General features: G+C 35.2%; 1 protein-coding gene across 1 annotated transcript; it reads right to left on the bottom strand.

Annotated features, from left to right (window-relative positions):
- Positions 1–779: 779 nt before the first annotated feature.
- On the bottom strand, positions 780–6,917 carry TLX3 (T cell leukemia homeobox 3). The gene is made up of 3 exons (XM_066589794.1): positions 6,375–6,917; positions 4,569–4,812; positions 780–2,219 (listed from the first exon to the last, which is right to left on the bottom strand). Exons 1-3 carry the CDS (start codon positions 6,790–6,792, stop codon positions 2,009–2,011), a joined length of 873 nt encoding a protein of 290 aa, XP_066445891.1. The 5' UTR covers positions 6,793–6,917; the 3' UTR covers positions 780–2,008.
- Positions 6,918–17,570: the final 10,653 nt, after the last annotated feature.

The following is a 17,570-nucleotide window of genomic DNA, read 5'->3' as shown; positions in this document are numbered from 1 at the left end:
CAATCTCTCTTTTCCTTTTAAGGAAAGGTCCTTAAACGTGCACTGATTCACTTGCTGTACCATTGATCAATGTTCATTACCATTGTGGGAAATTTACCACAATGCATGTTCACACTTATATATATATACTTTTTTATTTCTATATTTTTTTCCTTTCCTTAGCACATACAAGTTCACTAGACCACTGACCTGTTCTACCATGGCATGAACACAGGATACATTCCAGCATGAACACTTAACTTTACTAAATTATGCACTTAAAAATAATGGTTTGATCTGTATAAAAAACATCATTTGACTAACAATGATGCTTATTAGTTGTCAAGGTTATATCTTTAAATATAATTTTCTCAGTGTATTTCGTGCCTTATTTGATTCTAAAATGAATATCTAAAAAGTAACGCCTTATGGATGGAGTAATAATATAATGTTTGTTGCTTTCCCTCATAACATGTTGTTCCAACCTTAATGTGTAATATAACTATCTATATCTAGAGACCTAACCAGAAGCTCCTGGGCCCCAATTTAAAATATGTAACACGGTCTTTCAACTACTGTATAATGCGTCATTTATAATTCTGATCTCATATGTGGAAGAGACATTTTGTTCCCCCTCAGGATCCAGGGCCTAAGTGCAACCTCCATACCACCTATATTTACTTCTCTGTATATGTCTACTGAGCTAGTCACTTTCACATTTTCATTAGAAAATATTCAGATGTCCGGGGGTGAAAAACAATCATAAACACTGACCATATAGTAACAATCAAACATTCATGTTCAGTATTAAAAGAAAGTGTTTATTTACATATATCAGTCATTAATATAAAGTATTTTCACATGTCAACCCATGTAAACCCGGAGAAGTTAAGGCGCTTACTTAGTAAGTGGCTAAATGTTCTTTCATATAATGTGGTTGCAGAAGATATTTTGTAGATATTAAACAGCTTTTATAGCAATTTAAGCAGAATTTTTTAAGACAGATTATCCTGACAATCTATCAAAATAAATATTTGTAAAAAAGTTTATGTGACAAACAAGACCTGTGCTCATCAAACATTGCTACTTAATTCCTCTGACCAGAAGCAACCTCATGTAACCTTTATTTGTTTTTGTTTCCCTCCGGCCAATACAAAATAGTTACAACAAATGCAACATAAATATTTAAGAATATATTTATATATAATTTATATTTAGATTTAATGGCATAATACTGCATGAATAAATTAAAATATGGTAAAATACTTACATGTCATTTGTGGAAGGACATTCTAGATTATACTGCTGTCCCTCGAATAAACAAAAGTACAATGAATCATGCTCTTCCAGGACACCTACAGACTTTGTCAAGGAATCTTTCAGCCCAGACACTGGAACCTGATGGCAGCAAAATGTGTGTGTATATATATATATATATATATATATATATATATATATATACGTATACACACGTGTTTACATATTCAGCTTCGTACCCCCACAATAAAGCTGATCTTTTTTGGAGTCCCCTGGCAATCCACTACTGAATCTCTTTATCCAGTGCATCATAATATTAAATATAGCTGCCTTTCAGTGCTGTCTACAGTCATAAATGCAATGAATTAAGTGAATTGTGGGTACTGACTCAAACGATAACGTTTACATACACATAAAATGATTATAGTTTTGTATAAGAAAATCATTAATGTACCCATGTGACTTCAGACTGGCAGCGATTTTCAAATTCTTTTGAGCATTACGCATCCATTTCAGAAAAACCCTATATATATACTGTAATGTCCTTAGGTCATCCGTGATCCATAGGTGGCCATTAGAAGAGTGTCAGAATCTTGTCTTCCATTCTTCCTTTCCTCCTTAGTCTTTTCTTAGCACTGGCACAACTCAGTCTTTCAGTCTTTGAACATCTTAAGGTGATCAATATACAGAGGCAAATTCTGTATGCACAGACGCCATTGGGAGCTTTCCGACCTCTCATGAGTTAAATATTGTCATTGTGTTTTTGCAAGGCTCACACTAAAGAGGTGACAGGTGCCATCTTACTGTTTTCCTCATCCCAGGGCTGCAGATTCTGAAGTGCAAATAAGGAAGAGTTGTGCAAACAGAGAGGGTCTGGCTGAATGGAGTCACTGAGCGACTTCTGGAAGGCATCATGCTGCAGCTGGAGCATCAGTCTGTTCGCTTGTTGCCTCTCTGCCTCCCTCTCTTCAGCTGTCTGTCTCCTGCAAAGAAGGAAATTCAATTTCACATCAACATGACATTACATAACCTGTCTGTGCATATAAATATGTACTCAAAATGACCTCCATCATTGATCACATTCCAAATAATAATGATCATCAGTACTGAAAGCGCAGCGTCTATAGAAGCGGATTATTACTGCCTACAGCAGGAAACATATAATGTGACTGCCCTGACTGCTGACAAAACCAAGAGCTCGAAATGAGCAGAGTTTCACTCTAATGGCTGAATGAGCACAGAAACCAGACTAAACTCAACTGCAACTCTAGGGTGCAGTTCTCTATGTATTGTGGAGGCAATTACTCTCATCCGTTAATGCTACAGAATTCATCAGGATAAAAGTATAGTGTATTTCCAATAATCATAGAAAGAATAATGCGAGCTCTCTGTCAATAACCAATATGAATAATGATATTATCATAATACTAAGTATAATATTACAATCCATCCATTAAAAAAGAAGGCCCAGACTAATCTGCTAATTATTATTATTTTATTATTATTACAATATCCTATTATGCTATTAGTTATCATTACTATATTATTGGCAGTTCTTATGTTGCTGTAGTACTTGTTGTTATTTATACACAATTATACTTTTATAATAGTATATAATACCAGTGGTTGGAATGAGTATAATACCATATTGGTTGAACTTGATGGACATATGTCTTTTTTCAACTATGTTGCACATCCTAATAATATTAATTGTTATCATAGAACTATGTAATGCTACTACAGTAATTATAAATTACAATATCATATATAGCTGGTCACCATACTACATTTATATTACTGTTATTAAAATATTTATAGTATTAGTTATTATAATAATTTCAGAAATTTTTGTTATTATTATTGGCCTTTTTTAAATTTATTATCCTAATATTGTAAAAGTTAATTATTTCCTACACTACTCTAGAAATGTTTGTGGCCATATTACTCTATAATACAATGTTACTGTTTGTATTTATACTACTATATGTAATAATAATAAATTATTATCATTAGTAGTGCTTGTATTGGTTATTTTTTTATTACTAAAATTATACAGCTGTTTGTTCTTTGTATGGTTAATATATAGCTATAATTTATATTACTGATGATGATGATTATTATTATTATTCTATTACTATGCTGTACAAAATATTGCTGTACTTGCTGTTATTATTTAACAGAATTTCTGATTAGGATTATTATTTTTTTATTTATACTGTAATACTTGATATTTTAATAGTGTTGGTTGTATAGTCAAATGGAGGAAATATTTAGGACAATTTATTGTTATTATTATACTACTGAATGTTATTACACAACTACTGGCTGTTATTATTATACTAGTGTATTTTACTACCGCTTATGGTTACATTACTATTAGAACTGACTATGATTATACTACTACCATATTATACTGTATTATAACTGGGTATTATTATGTCACTGTATTATTGTCTATTAAGCATTTTGCTTATGTTTCTGCTGTTAGTTACAGTACTATATTATTTTACTAGATATAATTATACTCCAAGTACACCATTGTTTATGCTTATTCCATTTAAATTTAAAACTGAATAACAGGATATATTTTCTACCCTATTATATTACTATATCACACTAGTGGTTTTGTACATCTACTATTTCATAATACTCTATTCCACTACTGGATATTTATTATCTACATTATCACTCTGTATTAGTATATTGGACATTTCAAAGCTCATTATTAAAAAAGGAGACGTTTTTCTCTGTCCAACCATAAACTCCATAGCGGTGTAAAGTGCATAAAAATTCATAGCCGGATGGACACAAATGTTATGTGAATCCAATTAATTTCCTTAGCACGTTTGAATTAACGAAATGTATTTGAGGAATTTATAAGGTGTACTGTATTCCATATGAACATTATTTTACATCAAACCCTGCAACCGTAATAGTCAGCCCAAACAATACAAGAACAAGTACACTGATGAGAAAAATAATCTAGTGTTGCCAAGGATTTTCTTCTGCATGTGTTACATAGTATCCAGCATGCTGGTCATTGCAGCAAGTCCTGTTTGTTCTCAAAGGGTAGCATATTTCCTGTTATCTAATGGCTATTGTGTCTAATAGTAATAATAATAATTGTAGTCGTTATTATAACTAAATAACTGATAGAGCATTAGGTATGTGTTTTACATTTCAGCTTCACCCTGATTACAGGTTAACTCCTATTCCGGTACTGATATATCGTGACATTTCTATGAAGTTTTGGATACATCCCATGAAGCCTCATCAGTAACACTGGCCCTTGCCATAAATGTCTATTCCCCACATTATCGGGGGGGCCTCACCTCCACTTTGTCCTGCGGTTCTGGAACCAAGTCTTCACTTGCGCGTCCGTCATTTTCAGAGACTTGGCCAGCGCGGCCCGCTCTGCGGAGGCGAGGTACTTCTGGCGGTGGAAGCGCTTCTCCAGCTCACAGATCTGCACCCGGGAGAAGGACGTGCGGGGTTTCTTGCGCTTGGGAGGTGTCCGGTTCTGATAGGGATGCCCGATCCTACGAGTCACCGTAAACGGAGTGAGAGCTGCGGCGGCTGTCGGGAGACAAGAAAGTGTCATAAAACTGCGCCAGGATGCGTCCTGACTGATCTGACTGCCGCAAGTGTAACCTTCTCACTATTACTTTGCAAAATATTGCAGAATGATCATATACATTTCCATGGATGCGAATTCGGCAAAATACAATTTAACTGGACCCGGGGGTGACAGCAACCCCTCCAAAAAAAAGTACAGTATGCTATCCAAAGTACTGAAAACAAAGCCAAAAAGTGCAATTAGGTAGCAGTTGTCCAATCAGTTTGGATCTGGTGCTGAAAAATATAAAAAGGAAACAAAAGGATGCCATTTTCGTATCAGCTGATCCTCACAGAAATAAATGGAAAAAGGTTATTTTTTGTAACATATTTCCATTTTTCATGAGAGAGAGAGAGAGAGAGAGAGAGAGAGAGAGAGAGAGAGAGAGAAAGAAAGAGAGAGAGAGAGGGAGAGAAAGAGAGAGACGGGAGCAAGAAAGGGTTCTTTAGTTTTCAGTGTCTTTCTCTTAAACTGAACATTGCCTTTTCATTCAAATTGCGGATTTACCCCGGAGTATTCTTTCAGGGGTTTTTCTTTCTTATAGTTTAGTTTAGATAATATTATATAATATCTTTATGTTCATATACAGTATAGAAAGTACTTTGATGTATACCTTATATACAGTTATTTTATGATAATGTAATGTTTGGAAAGAAAATATTAATATGATTGTATACTGTTTTATTACTTGTTTATTAAAAAAAACAATACAAATAGAATTTAAATTGCAGATTGACTATAAAGATTTCAGGTACATCCATTTATAATATTTATATCTCTATGGATATTTCAACTATATCCATGTATAATATTTGCTTCGCTATGGACAATTCAAGTACATCCATGTAGGATATTTGCATCTCTGTGGACATTTCAACTATATCCATGTATAATATTATCATGTCTATGAATATTTCAACTATATCCATGTATAATATTATTATCTCTATGGACACTTCAAATACATCCATGTATAATATTTGCGTTTCTATGGACATTTCAACTACATCCATGTATTATATTCATGTCTATGCACATTTCAAGTACATCCATGTTGGATATTTGCGTCTCTATGGACATTTCAACTACATCCATGTATAATATTTGCGTTTCTATGGACATTTCAAGTACATTTATGTAGAATATTTATATCTCTATGGACATTTCAGGTACATCATGTATAAGATTTGTATAGCGCAGAACCCCCTAATTGACTCGGGACTTTTTCTAAATTGCGGCCTGAATAAAAGGACAAGACAAAAAGGGAAAACTTTCCCCGAACTTCGTTAAGCCCCAAGCATCGGTTTCCTGGAGGTCTTGCTGTCTGCTTCCTCCATGTCTATAATAGTGGGCAGCTATGGGCATTGCCTGCAGCCTGGCACCGACTTCTAGTACTTGTATTACATGGTTTGTGTTTGGGACGTGTCCCTCCTTAATGTAAGGAACGTTGAGGTCTATAGAATGCCTCCATCTTGGAAGTAATGACATTGTACTCCCCTCCCCCAGTGCGATTTGCTCTTACCTGAAAATCTTTCTTTAACAAACCGTCTGCTGCTTTCCATCCAGGGGAAGTTAAGGCTGCCAAGGCCGGGCACAGCTGGCATGGCTGGGATGGCACTGGATATGGGAGGTGGGACTGCACCAGGGATAGGTCGATGAGCTGGCACCCTAATCACTCCAGCTGGAGCTAAACTAAGATTTACACTGTAAGATCCCGATTCTTCAAATGCTGCTCCGATGCCAGGAAAAGAAGTTGGCAAGGAGGAATAAGGGGCACTTGAGCGACTCACTGGACTGCACAGGTAACTGGTGTTCTCCGAGGGTCTGCTGGCGGACTGCGAGGAGTTCTCTTGGTCAGAATTATTTAGGATTTGGTCAATCCCAAAGCTGATGGGTTCATGCTGCTGCTGCGGGGTCTGTGTGTTTGTGGCCTGATCCATCCTCTATCAATAACACAATTATCTAGCACTCCTCTGCCCAGCGCTGCGCCTCTTTACAGCGCACCCATGTAAGTCCGTGTGGCTGGCACACTGAAACTTTGCCAAGCTGCTCCTGCCTCATACACTCCGTGTCATCACTTTGAACCAAACCTCGAGTTCTTGCTTGTAATGCAATTCCTGGCTCACTGATTGGTGGATGAGAACGAGCCTCTGCCCGCCGATTGGCTTTTTGCTTTCTCCGGCCGCTAATTCATGGAAATAGCAGCTTAGGGACTGTTCTAAGGTGACATCATTTTAACAAACGAACAATAGGTCAAATTTATTAGCTAAGATAATAGGTGGCGGATATTCCAATGGCGTCTAAAATATAACACAATGCGTCGCATAGATTTACTAGGAACGATTTAATCGAAGCATAATTTAGTACAAGAAGCAATTCGATCCTTATGCAAACGAACTGATGGTTTATTTCATATTCTGATTCTTTTCTGAGTGTATTTATAGATGGGATGCGAAAGCTTTGTAGGGTTTATGCTTCACATGGGGCATTGGAGGGAATACAATACGCGTTTCATGGGATCAGAGCAATATTCTTTATCTATTGATTTATAGTTAATAAAGATCGACAGCTTATTATATTTGCTGCTGTTTAATTTTTCATTTTGTCACTTTAATGTATGTTTGCATGTCTGCTTTTCTCTCTACACGCCTCACAATAGTGTATATATGTATATATATGTGTGTGTGTATATATATATATATATATATATATATATATATACACACATACATACATATATCCATGTGCTGCATATTTAAACAGTTTGTGTTTATATTTATTGCATAGAGACATGCATTGTACATTGGATTCTACATAAAGGAATAATCATTTTACAATTTCTGACCATGTCAATATGACAATGAAGCTCCACCTGAAAGTTGCTGTACGCAATATATTTTATTATCAGCCTCAGAGATAAATGTTAAATGGAAAATCAATGTAATATTGTCCAGAATGTAATCTAGATACACGAGGTGGGAGTTTTTAGACGCTCCCTAATTTGCTCTATTAAATAAGGTGTTCAAATTATCCAGCTATAAAATAAGTTTACTTTTCACTTTGGAAGACAATTAAAGAAGGGGGGGGGGGGGGTACTAGCTGCATTTAATATGCTGTATTAGTGTTTCATCACTACCTGTTATTGTTGCATGTGTAACTGATAAAATCATTTACAAGGCGGGATGATAACTCGGGAAAAAAATCCTGCAGAATTCAATTACTGCGGAGCACATAGCGGCTGTCAGAGGGGCTGATCAGCTTCACAACACAGCTGCGTGTTATTATTGTGGATCACTGGGAATATATCAGACAGCACTGCTTTATGTATTGAGGTGGAAAACAAGACCTGGGAACTTTACCCGTGGATCATATCGGCAATATTAAAAATACAACGGAAGTCAATGGATGCTGCACATGTGTCCTTCATCATCACTTCCCTTCCATGCTATTTGCAGTGTAAAACAACTGAAAACCAACAAAAGCGCAATTTACAAAACGTAACACAAACGTTAGAGACGACTATTATTATCTTGAATATAATTATAATTAATAGATACCTTATTGTTATTATTATTATTTACTACACTATAGTGTGCACACCATCATTACTACTACCTCTTACTCTTCTTCCTCTACTTCATATCACATATCGCATCATACATTGATATTACAATATGCTATACACCCCTATAATGACACCTCTTAATCTATTATTAGTATTACTTTTTTAAACCACATATCTCTATAATGGACATTACACCATAAATTATATTACTACTATTATTATTATTATTATTATTATTATTATTATTGGTAGTAGTAGTACTACTACTATCTACTGCACATTCCATTACTGGACATCACTCACAATATAATAATAATAATGCGTCCCATGATAATATTATTATATTACATATCTCAGTCATTGACAGTCGCTCATACATTGTTATTACTACTATATATTATATATACTACGCATCTCAATCATGGGCATCACACCATATCTTATTACTACATACTGGACACAACTGTAATGGACGGATATCCCCTTGAAAATTATATATATATATATATATATATATATATATATATATATATATATATATATATAGATACACACTCATTTGATCTGTGTGCGTGTATGTGTAGTGTGATGTCCATTATAAACATGTGTAGTAAATACTAATAATAATGTACAAGGGGATATCCATTATGAATATGTGTGCTAAATAATAACGATGATGATTGTAGTCCATTGCAGGAGTGTCCAGTGTATAGTTATACTATATAATATACTGTCTATTATAGAGACACGTAGTATATATAACATATGGTGGTAATAACAATTGTATAGTAGTAATAACAATGTATGAGCGACTGTCAATGACAAAGGAATGTAATATAATAATATCATCATTGAATCATTGGATTTATTATTATTATATGGTGGGTGATGTCCAGTAATGGAATCTGCAGTAGATAGTAATAGTACTGTTAATAATAATAATAATAATAATGTGTGTGTATAGTGTGATATGTGTGTATATTGTAATATGTGTGTATAGTGTAATATGTGTGTGTATAGTGTGATGTCCATTATAAACACTATATTTGCTGGTGTTTAATCTTTCATGATGTCACTTTAATGTATGTTAGAGCTTTCTCTATACGCACCTCACTAGAGTGTGTTTGTGTGTGTGTGTGTGTGTGTGTATATATATATATATATATATATATATATATATATATATATATATATATATATATATATATATATATATATATATTTGTGTGTGTGTGTGTGAAAAGTCTGCAAACCTATAGAGGTACTCCTAACGTAAAATAGAGTGAAGTCCAAGTTTAGGGAACATTCCCCTTGGCTTTCTTTCATCATGCATACTCTTCTGAGTTGTAGATTATATTTTTTTGAGCAGTTGTCCAGTTTGTGCTCTATTGTCCCCAACGTGAAAAAGCAGGCAAGGACCTGTCTCTCCAAAAACATTTGCTTAAACTACGGTTTAGTTCTACAATGGAAGTCAATAGAATGATACATAACTTATGCACTCACCTCAGCACTTATATCTTTAGGACTGCGCCTTTCTAATATATAATAGGCACAAGAACCGTGAAAAATATGCAGCAAGAACAAAAAAAAACCATTACTGAAGTGCATGGATATTGTACATACATGCGGGAACAGAACCTTATTGTGGGCGTAGACTGCACAGCTAAATGGAAATGCTGATTTTCCTATGATATCATACTATAACGATGACTAGTATTATATTTATGGCCAAAGATGAAGAAAACTGCCCTACCTCGGCAGACAAGGATGATGATAAGAATGATGATAACAACAACAGCAATAGCAATAGTGCTAATAATAATAATAATGAAAATAATATGAGAGATGGTCTCTTTATTCTTCTCCACATTCTACTTTTATTTTCACATTGCCTAGTTCTGTTATTCCTCACAGGTATCTCACTTCTATTGGATTGGGTTCCGGCGCCCTTTATTGTCCGACACTCAGCAGGTTTTGTTTCATTTGTCACTGTGAATATAATTTTTAAAAAATATATGTATAAAAAATATGTATAAAAAAACTACAATTTACTTTACTTGCACAACTTTGTAGAGCGCTCAAGAATAAAAAAATAATATTATTATTATTAATAATAATAATCCATACATATATATATAATAAACAAACACACCGGAGTGTGAAACATAGAAATCCACCCAGCAAGCAACAAAAGCAATTATACTGAACAAACTTCTGAGCATAAAATGCATTAAATCCTGAGATTGAATTGCTTCGGAAGTGGTAGATTGGATTAATGTGCTCTTCTCATAACTAAAAGCATTTGCCCTTTTCCATCATAAAAGAACCAATTTCTGGAAATAGTAAAAAAATAAATGTCAATGTCGGATGTAAGGGAAAGTGCAAGTTCCCCAAAGCAACTATCTGGGGCTGTGCGCAGAGAGAGCGCTAATAAGGAGGTGACATGAGGAATTACTTCTCCCAAATAAGCAGCTGATTTACAAAAGGAAACCAATTAGTTTTATTGGATTATGTGAGATTGATGGGGGCAGCGCACACCTATAGAAGGGGCTGTTACAGTCAGCTGCCTCATCCGCACCTAATTACAAATCATGGCATCCACGTTCTTGTGACACAATATCCTGATTAATAACTGGAGCTGCCTTCTTCTAAAAGTGTTTAATATTTCAAGGGCAATTAGCTCGGACGCTAAAAAGCTCAATTATGAAGAGTGGGTAAAGCAGGATTGTCACTGATGAAGGGAAGAGCTCATTATTATAAACCTTTCTTATCAATTATCTACACTGGGATACATCATTTCACTCAGGGCGGGGTGAGGGGACCCTATCACTGGATCAAACACTTGCACATCTAGTGCTCAATGTACCATATGAAGTCATTTAAAACTATTCTTGGGTTGCAAAAACAACAGGTCATTGCTTTAATATACGGTATATAGTTTTCAATTAATGAAAAGAGTTAATGTAATCTTTAGAAGATCAGTATCCCTAAAATAAAGTGTTTTAAATGACAGTTTCAATTATACAAATAACGATTTACCTATACAACCACTTGCTCTAATCTGCATTAGTGATATCTGCCTTCCTTATTACAATCTGCAACGTTATTATCCTGCTTATATCGCTTCAGCCCCAGTTCTAAATGCATGAGCCAAAGAAAAGAAAGGCTTATGTCAGAAAGGTAGGTACATAGATAATAGATAAATATGACATATACACGAAGTAGTGTACCTAATATCTATCTATCTATCTATCTATCTATCTATCTATCTATCTATCTATCTATCTATCTATCTTTCTATCTATCTCATATCTATCTATTTGTAATAGATAAATATAACATATACATAAAGTAGTGTATCTATCTATCTATCTATCTATGTCATATCTATCTATCTATCTATCTATCTATCTATCTATCTCATATCTATCTATCTATCTATCTATCTATCTATCTATCTATCTATCTCTCTCATATCTATCTATCTATCTATCTATCTATCTCATATCTATCTATCTATCTATCTATCTATCTATCTATCTATCTATCTCTCTCATATCTATCTATCTATCTATCTATCTATCTATCTATCTATCTATCTATCTCATATCTATCTATCTATCTATCTCATATCTATCTATCTATCTATCTATCTATCTATCTATCTATCTATCTATCTATCTATCTATCTATCTATCTATCTCATATCTGTATCTATCTATCTATCTATCTATCTATCTATCTATCTATCTATCTATCTATCTATCTATCTATCTATCTAATATCTATCCATCTATCTCATATCTATCTATCTATCTATCTATCTATCTATCTATCTATCTATCTCATATCTATCCATCTATCTCATATCTATCTATCTATCTATCTCATATCTATCTATCTATCTATCTATCTATCTATCTATCTATCTATCTATCTATCTATCGCCACTAACTCTATGCCTACTTTAGCTATTATCTATGTTCTGTCTACTATTTGTATATATTCTATTTCATATCTATCTATCTATGATAGATTAGATAGATAAATACATATATAAATAAATACATTAGATAGATATGAGAGATATGACATAGATGGATGGATGTAGGACCGCTGTGTTCCAGGCTATCTCCTATGATAAGTCCATGTGAGGTTGTGGGTCTATTATTTGGCGGAGCTCTCAGAGCTGCCTGGGAGGCTCACAAAGCCCTAATTTGATTTTTTCCATTTGCACTGGCGTGTCTAAGCTGACTGGTCATTAGTTTGAGTTTCTATAGAGTGGAGCTAATTGGATTTACAGGATACCAGCAAGCTGCTGTGCCAGCTTTCAGTAAAGAGCATCCCTGCTCTGGACAGTGGTAGAGACAGAAGCAGAATAGAAGGGAGGGGCACAGGTTGTCACACAATCCTCCCAGCCTGGCCTAGGGGCACCACTGCTAAAAGCCTCTAGTCCAGCCTACAACCTGATACTTGGTGAATTGTAAGGAAAATAAAATGCTGCTGCTGGTCGTGAATGAGGGAGGCTTTGTTAGAGAAATCTGCATAATGGGGCTCTGCATGCCCAGGGCTATCTCTTTATTGCATGTGTGTCTGCTGTTATCAATTTCGTGAACAATTTCACAGGGAGCCTGGCAGACTTGAGCTGGAATAATATGCAATGATGAGCTCTGAATAATGAATGATGTGCTTTTAAAGCAATTTCTAAGTGTCTGTGATAGTACAATATGAAAAGGCCTGGTAAGTAATAGTGCATTTAAAAGGCGCTCGTATGTTTTTATTACAATATTCAAAAGATATCTATATTATTTAGAAAAAATGGAAACTATATTATAAAGTATCTGTCTGCTCCTAAACGTTTCTCTTTTTGACACACCCGTTCACTATTTGTGTAAAAGATCCTGTGTCATGTGTGGAACGCTGGTCTGCTGATTAAATATTAACAGTGTTGTGATACCCTCTAAAGAATGAGATATGTGGATATTGTACAGCTTAGCTGCAATTAAGAAGACCATTAAGGCTAGTCTTTTCCTATGATCTACCAGGATCATAAGGGGATCATTGTCCTCAGAATAGGCCTCTATAGATAGGATATGTGTGTATTTATGCTTACGTAATAGATACACACACACAAACACACTCAGAACACATAACACACTGCACATACAGAGCACACTACTACTATTAGATGGAAAGTTCACTGATCAAAGGTAAAGTACTTTATGTAATGCACATATACTGTTTTTTTTTTTCTTTATTAGAAATATTCTGTACCTGTCATTTACAATATTTTTGTTGTGTCTTTTTGGCTCTAAAAAAAAATCATGAATTTCATGCCCCTTTAATACGTGTTTTTTTATAGTGTTTCTTATACACATTTTTACAAGCATTTTTTCCAGTCCTTCAGAGAACCCTATGGGAAAATCTATGAAAAAAGCCATGCTGTGTTTTGAAAACCACACCACAGAACCAAAACATGTACCAAAGTGAACAAAAACACCATAAAAATACATTGTTTGCAGTGTATTTCATAGTTCAATGTTGTATTTAAGTCAACATCTACCTGTTGTATCTTGGACAAAAAAAAATATTGTAGGTAAAAAAATGACATAGGAAACTCGGCGAAAAGTGCTGTTTTTCTTCAACAAGTGTTATGTATAAAACCATGGCTTCACATAAGTGTATGCTATGAACGAGTCTTTTTTGCGTGTGTATGGGCATATTTTACTGTACTTTGTGCACACACAGGGCATATTCATTTGAGTGCAGCAGACAAATACACCTTCATTTAAATGGCCATTTAGCCTAATCTGCGTGTGTGTTCTTTTTTCACAGAATTGCGCAGCGTATTGCAATTCTGTTACGCATTGCGCGCACCCCCCATGGACTTTTATGGGGACCTTTGGTACGCAAATACGCAGAAAGATAGAGTATGTCCCATTTCTTTGTGCACGCGCGGTGTGCACACGAGTTCGGGAAATGAGAACAAACCCATTGACATCAATAAGTTTTATTCTCTATATATTGCATTTGTAAATTTTACACGTGCAAATACAAGTGCAAATACGCCTGTGTGAAGCTGCCCTTATTACTATATTGCTTCAAACTGATACTTTCCAAATGGGCATGTCAGACAGTTTTGTCCAAAGGAATGTTTTCAGGCCAAAGATGCTCCTACTCAGCATCTCCGGCATGAGTATGTTCGTTCAGACAAAACAATCCAAAATATTCATTCACATGGAACGATCAGTATACACATTTGTTTACGTGGCATAATTCCGTAACTGCTGCATCAAGCAGGTAAGTACCACCGAAGTGTCTCGATATACAATATATCAAGACTTCGATTGAAGATTACATAATCTTTGTATACTTAGTGACAAAACGTTAAGAAATGTTTGTTCATATGGATTTATTTGATACATTCATATAGAACAAATAGGACATATATCTGTTGGGAGGCATAAGCCTTTGACCTCTACAGCAAACTGATAAATATCATCAACATAGATAAATGTTTTTACGTCTATGAAGAACCATAAGGAAAATTACATGTTTCTTGCATGTGTAAAATGATAAACTGCATATAATATGAATATATAGTTTACACTGATTACTGGTGCGTCTGGAGTTTTAGTGCTGTGATTGGGGATTTGTAGATATATTGCTGGTTCTAGAAAGAACTTATATTTCCTAATCACATAAATATATTCATTTTTTGCCTCTGGATAACCATTTTTAGTTTGGTGAGTTTTGCTCATATTGTCCAGAAGAGAAGCTGCTCTTAAGACATCTTCAGTATTTCATCAGTATATTTCAGCTGTGGATTCAAAAAAATAAATATAAATGTTTCCACTGTATTCTTTCAGTGTTTATTAATATGGCTTAATATCAGTTATAACTAAAGATTTAAATAATTTCTATGAATGTTTTTTTTTAAAGACTGCAGTTGGACAATTTGTTCTTAGTCACAGATACAGTTTTTGGTCAAGGTGAGGCAGTAAGAATCAGGAGTAATGTGAAAAAGGGTGTAATTTTGACTCTGTAGTTCTAAAACAGAACCAAGGTGCAGGCAATATTCTAAGATAGAAATGCAATGTTTCACAATACAGAGAATGAGGTGGAAGCCCCAGAGCAACTCTAATGGCACATACAGGCAAGGACACAGACACGCATACACTTCCATTCCGTCTGTAAAGATCCTTCTAGAGATCCCTGTCTTATCCTTTCTACTTTCATTGGCAGCTTTAATAGCAGTTTAACATGTCCATATTTTGAATTATGAGAAACGCAGGAATTAATTTTCTGTGCTTTCATTGCCGTTTATATTGGTGGGCCCTGAGGATATTGTATATCCCTACATTTTCATTTGTTGATCACATGCTGTTAGGAAATTGATTTTCCCCTCTGATGCCACGTAATGGAGACTATCACTTTGTACACATTGAGCTATGTAGAATAATTGTGTTGGAGTGTTATTAATAAGAAAGACTAATTAAACTCGTCCTTGAAAATTATTTGGTTTGAAATGTATTTCAGAGCACGGTTGGCTAAGTCTTGTTTGTGAAGCTTCATTAATACATTCTTCAGCGTTTATTATATTTGTTGCTTCTCTTTATATTTAATACAGTATGAAATGAATAACTGTATCATTTCCTTAATTGGCTTTTTTCATGTATTTCATATATTACATATCAAGGTCTTTGAGCTATATGTACAGAAATTCTACAGTATGACAGCAATATACTGGTCTTCCTATTACACAATGGTATAATCACACAAGACTTACCATGCTGAATTGTATGCATATACATGACAGAGAGTTTTCTTCAAAACTTGCTTTACTTAAACAAAATGGCCAAATCCTGACAGATATCAGAGCCTTTTTCAACCAATCTATATCCTGCAGCAAAGCCGACTGCATAGCTTTATAGCCACATCCACTGTCATAACTGTAGGGGATAGAATGTTAGAGTTCGAAGGATCTCCAGGGTCATCGGGTCCAACCCCCTGCTCAGTGCAGTATCACTAAATCATCCCAGGCAGATATTTGTCCAGCCTTTGTTTGAACACTTCCATTGAAGGAGAAGTCACCACCTCCTGTGGCAACCTGTTCCACTCATGGATCACCCACACTGTCAGAAAGGTTTTTCTAATATCTAATTTGTGTCTCCTCCTTTCAGTTTCATCCCATTGCTTCTAGTCTTTCCTTGTGCAAATGAGAAAAGGGCTGATCCCTCTGCACTGTTACAACCCTTCAGATATTTGTAGACAGCTATTAACCCTTTCCAATCCACTGGCTGACCACGGAAGACATTATGCTTTAAGGCTGTACAGCTTCAATGTTGGAAGAGATCCGTCAGGGTTCTCTTATTGCATATTGCCAGCCCCTGTGCTGTCGGAGCCTATCCAATGTGTCACCTCATGCAGTATTGGCTTTAGCCAGCATATAGCGCCATTGTATAATGGCAGAAAAAGAGTAAGCCCCCCCTAGGAAAACCAGGATAAAAATTGGATTGGAAAGGGTTAAGTCTCCTCTCAGCCTTCTTGTTTACAAGCTAAACATTCCCAGATCCTTTAACCTTTCCTCATAGGACATGATTTGCAGATTGCTCATCATCTTAGTAACTCTTCTCTGAACTTGCTCTAGTTTGTCTATGTCTTTTTTTAAAGTGGGGTGCCCAAAACTGGACACAGTATTCCAGATGAACTTTGACTAAGGAAGAGGAGAGGGGTATAATTACCTTACGTGATCTAGACTCTATGCTTCTCTTAATACATCCCAGACTTATGTTTGCCTTTTTGGCTGCTGCATCACATTGTTGACTCATAATCAGTCTATGATCTATTAGTATACCCAAGTCTTTTTCACATGTGCTGCTGCTTAGCCCAATTCCTCCCATTTTGTATGTGCTTTTTAAATTTTTGTTGCACAGATGTAGGACTTTGCAGTTGCACCTGGGCCCAGGAACCATTTTTCTCCATATAGGGAGCCCAGTACTATGAAAAAAGCATTATAGTTAGGGGCCCTCTTGCAGGTTTTGCATTGGGGCCTAATAGCTTCTAGTTATGCCTCTGGCCACAGCCATACTGATTCTGATAATGTTTTTCTTTTCTTTATATTCATCACTGCTCTCTGTAAAGGCTTCTTGG

This window comes from Eleutherodactylus coqui, chromosome 2, assembly GCF_035609145.1.
Source record: "Eleutherodactylus coqui strain aEleCoq1 chromosome 2, aEleCoq1.hap1, whole genome shotgun sequence".
NCBI lineage: Eukaryota > Metazoa > Chordata > Amphibia > Anura > Eleutherodactylidae > Eleutherodactylus > Eleutherodactylus coqui.
The sequence above is the reverse complement of the archived record's forward strand: the minus strand, read 5'-3'. Positions and strand labels throughout refer to the sequence as shown.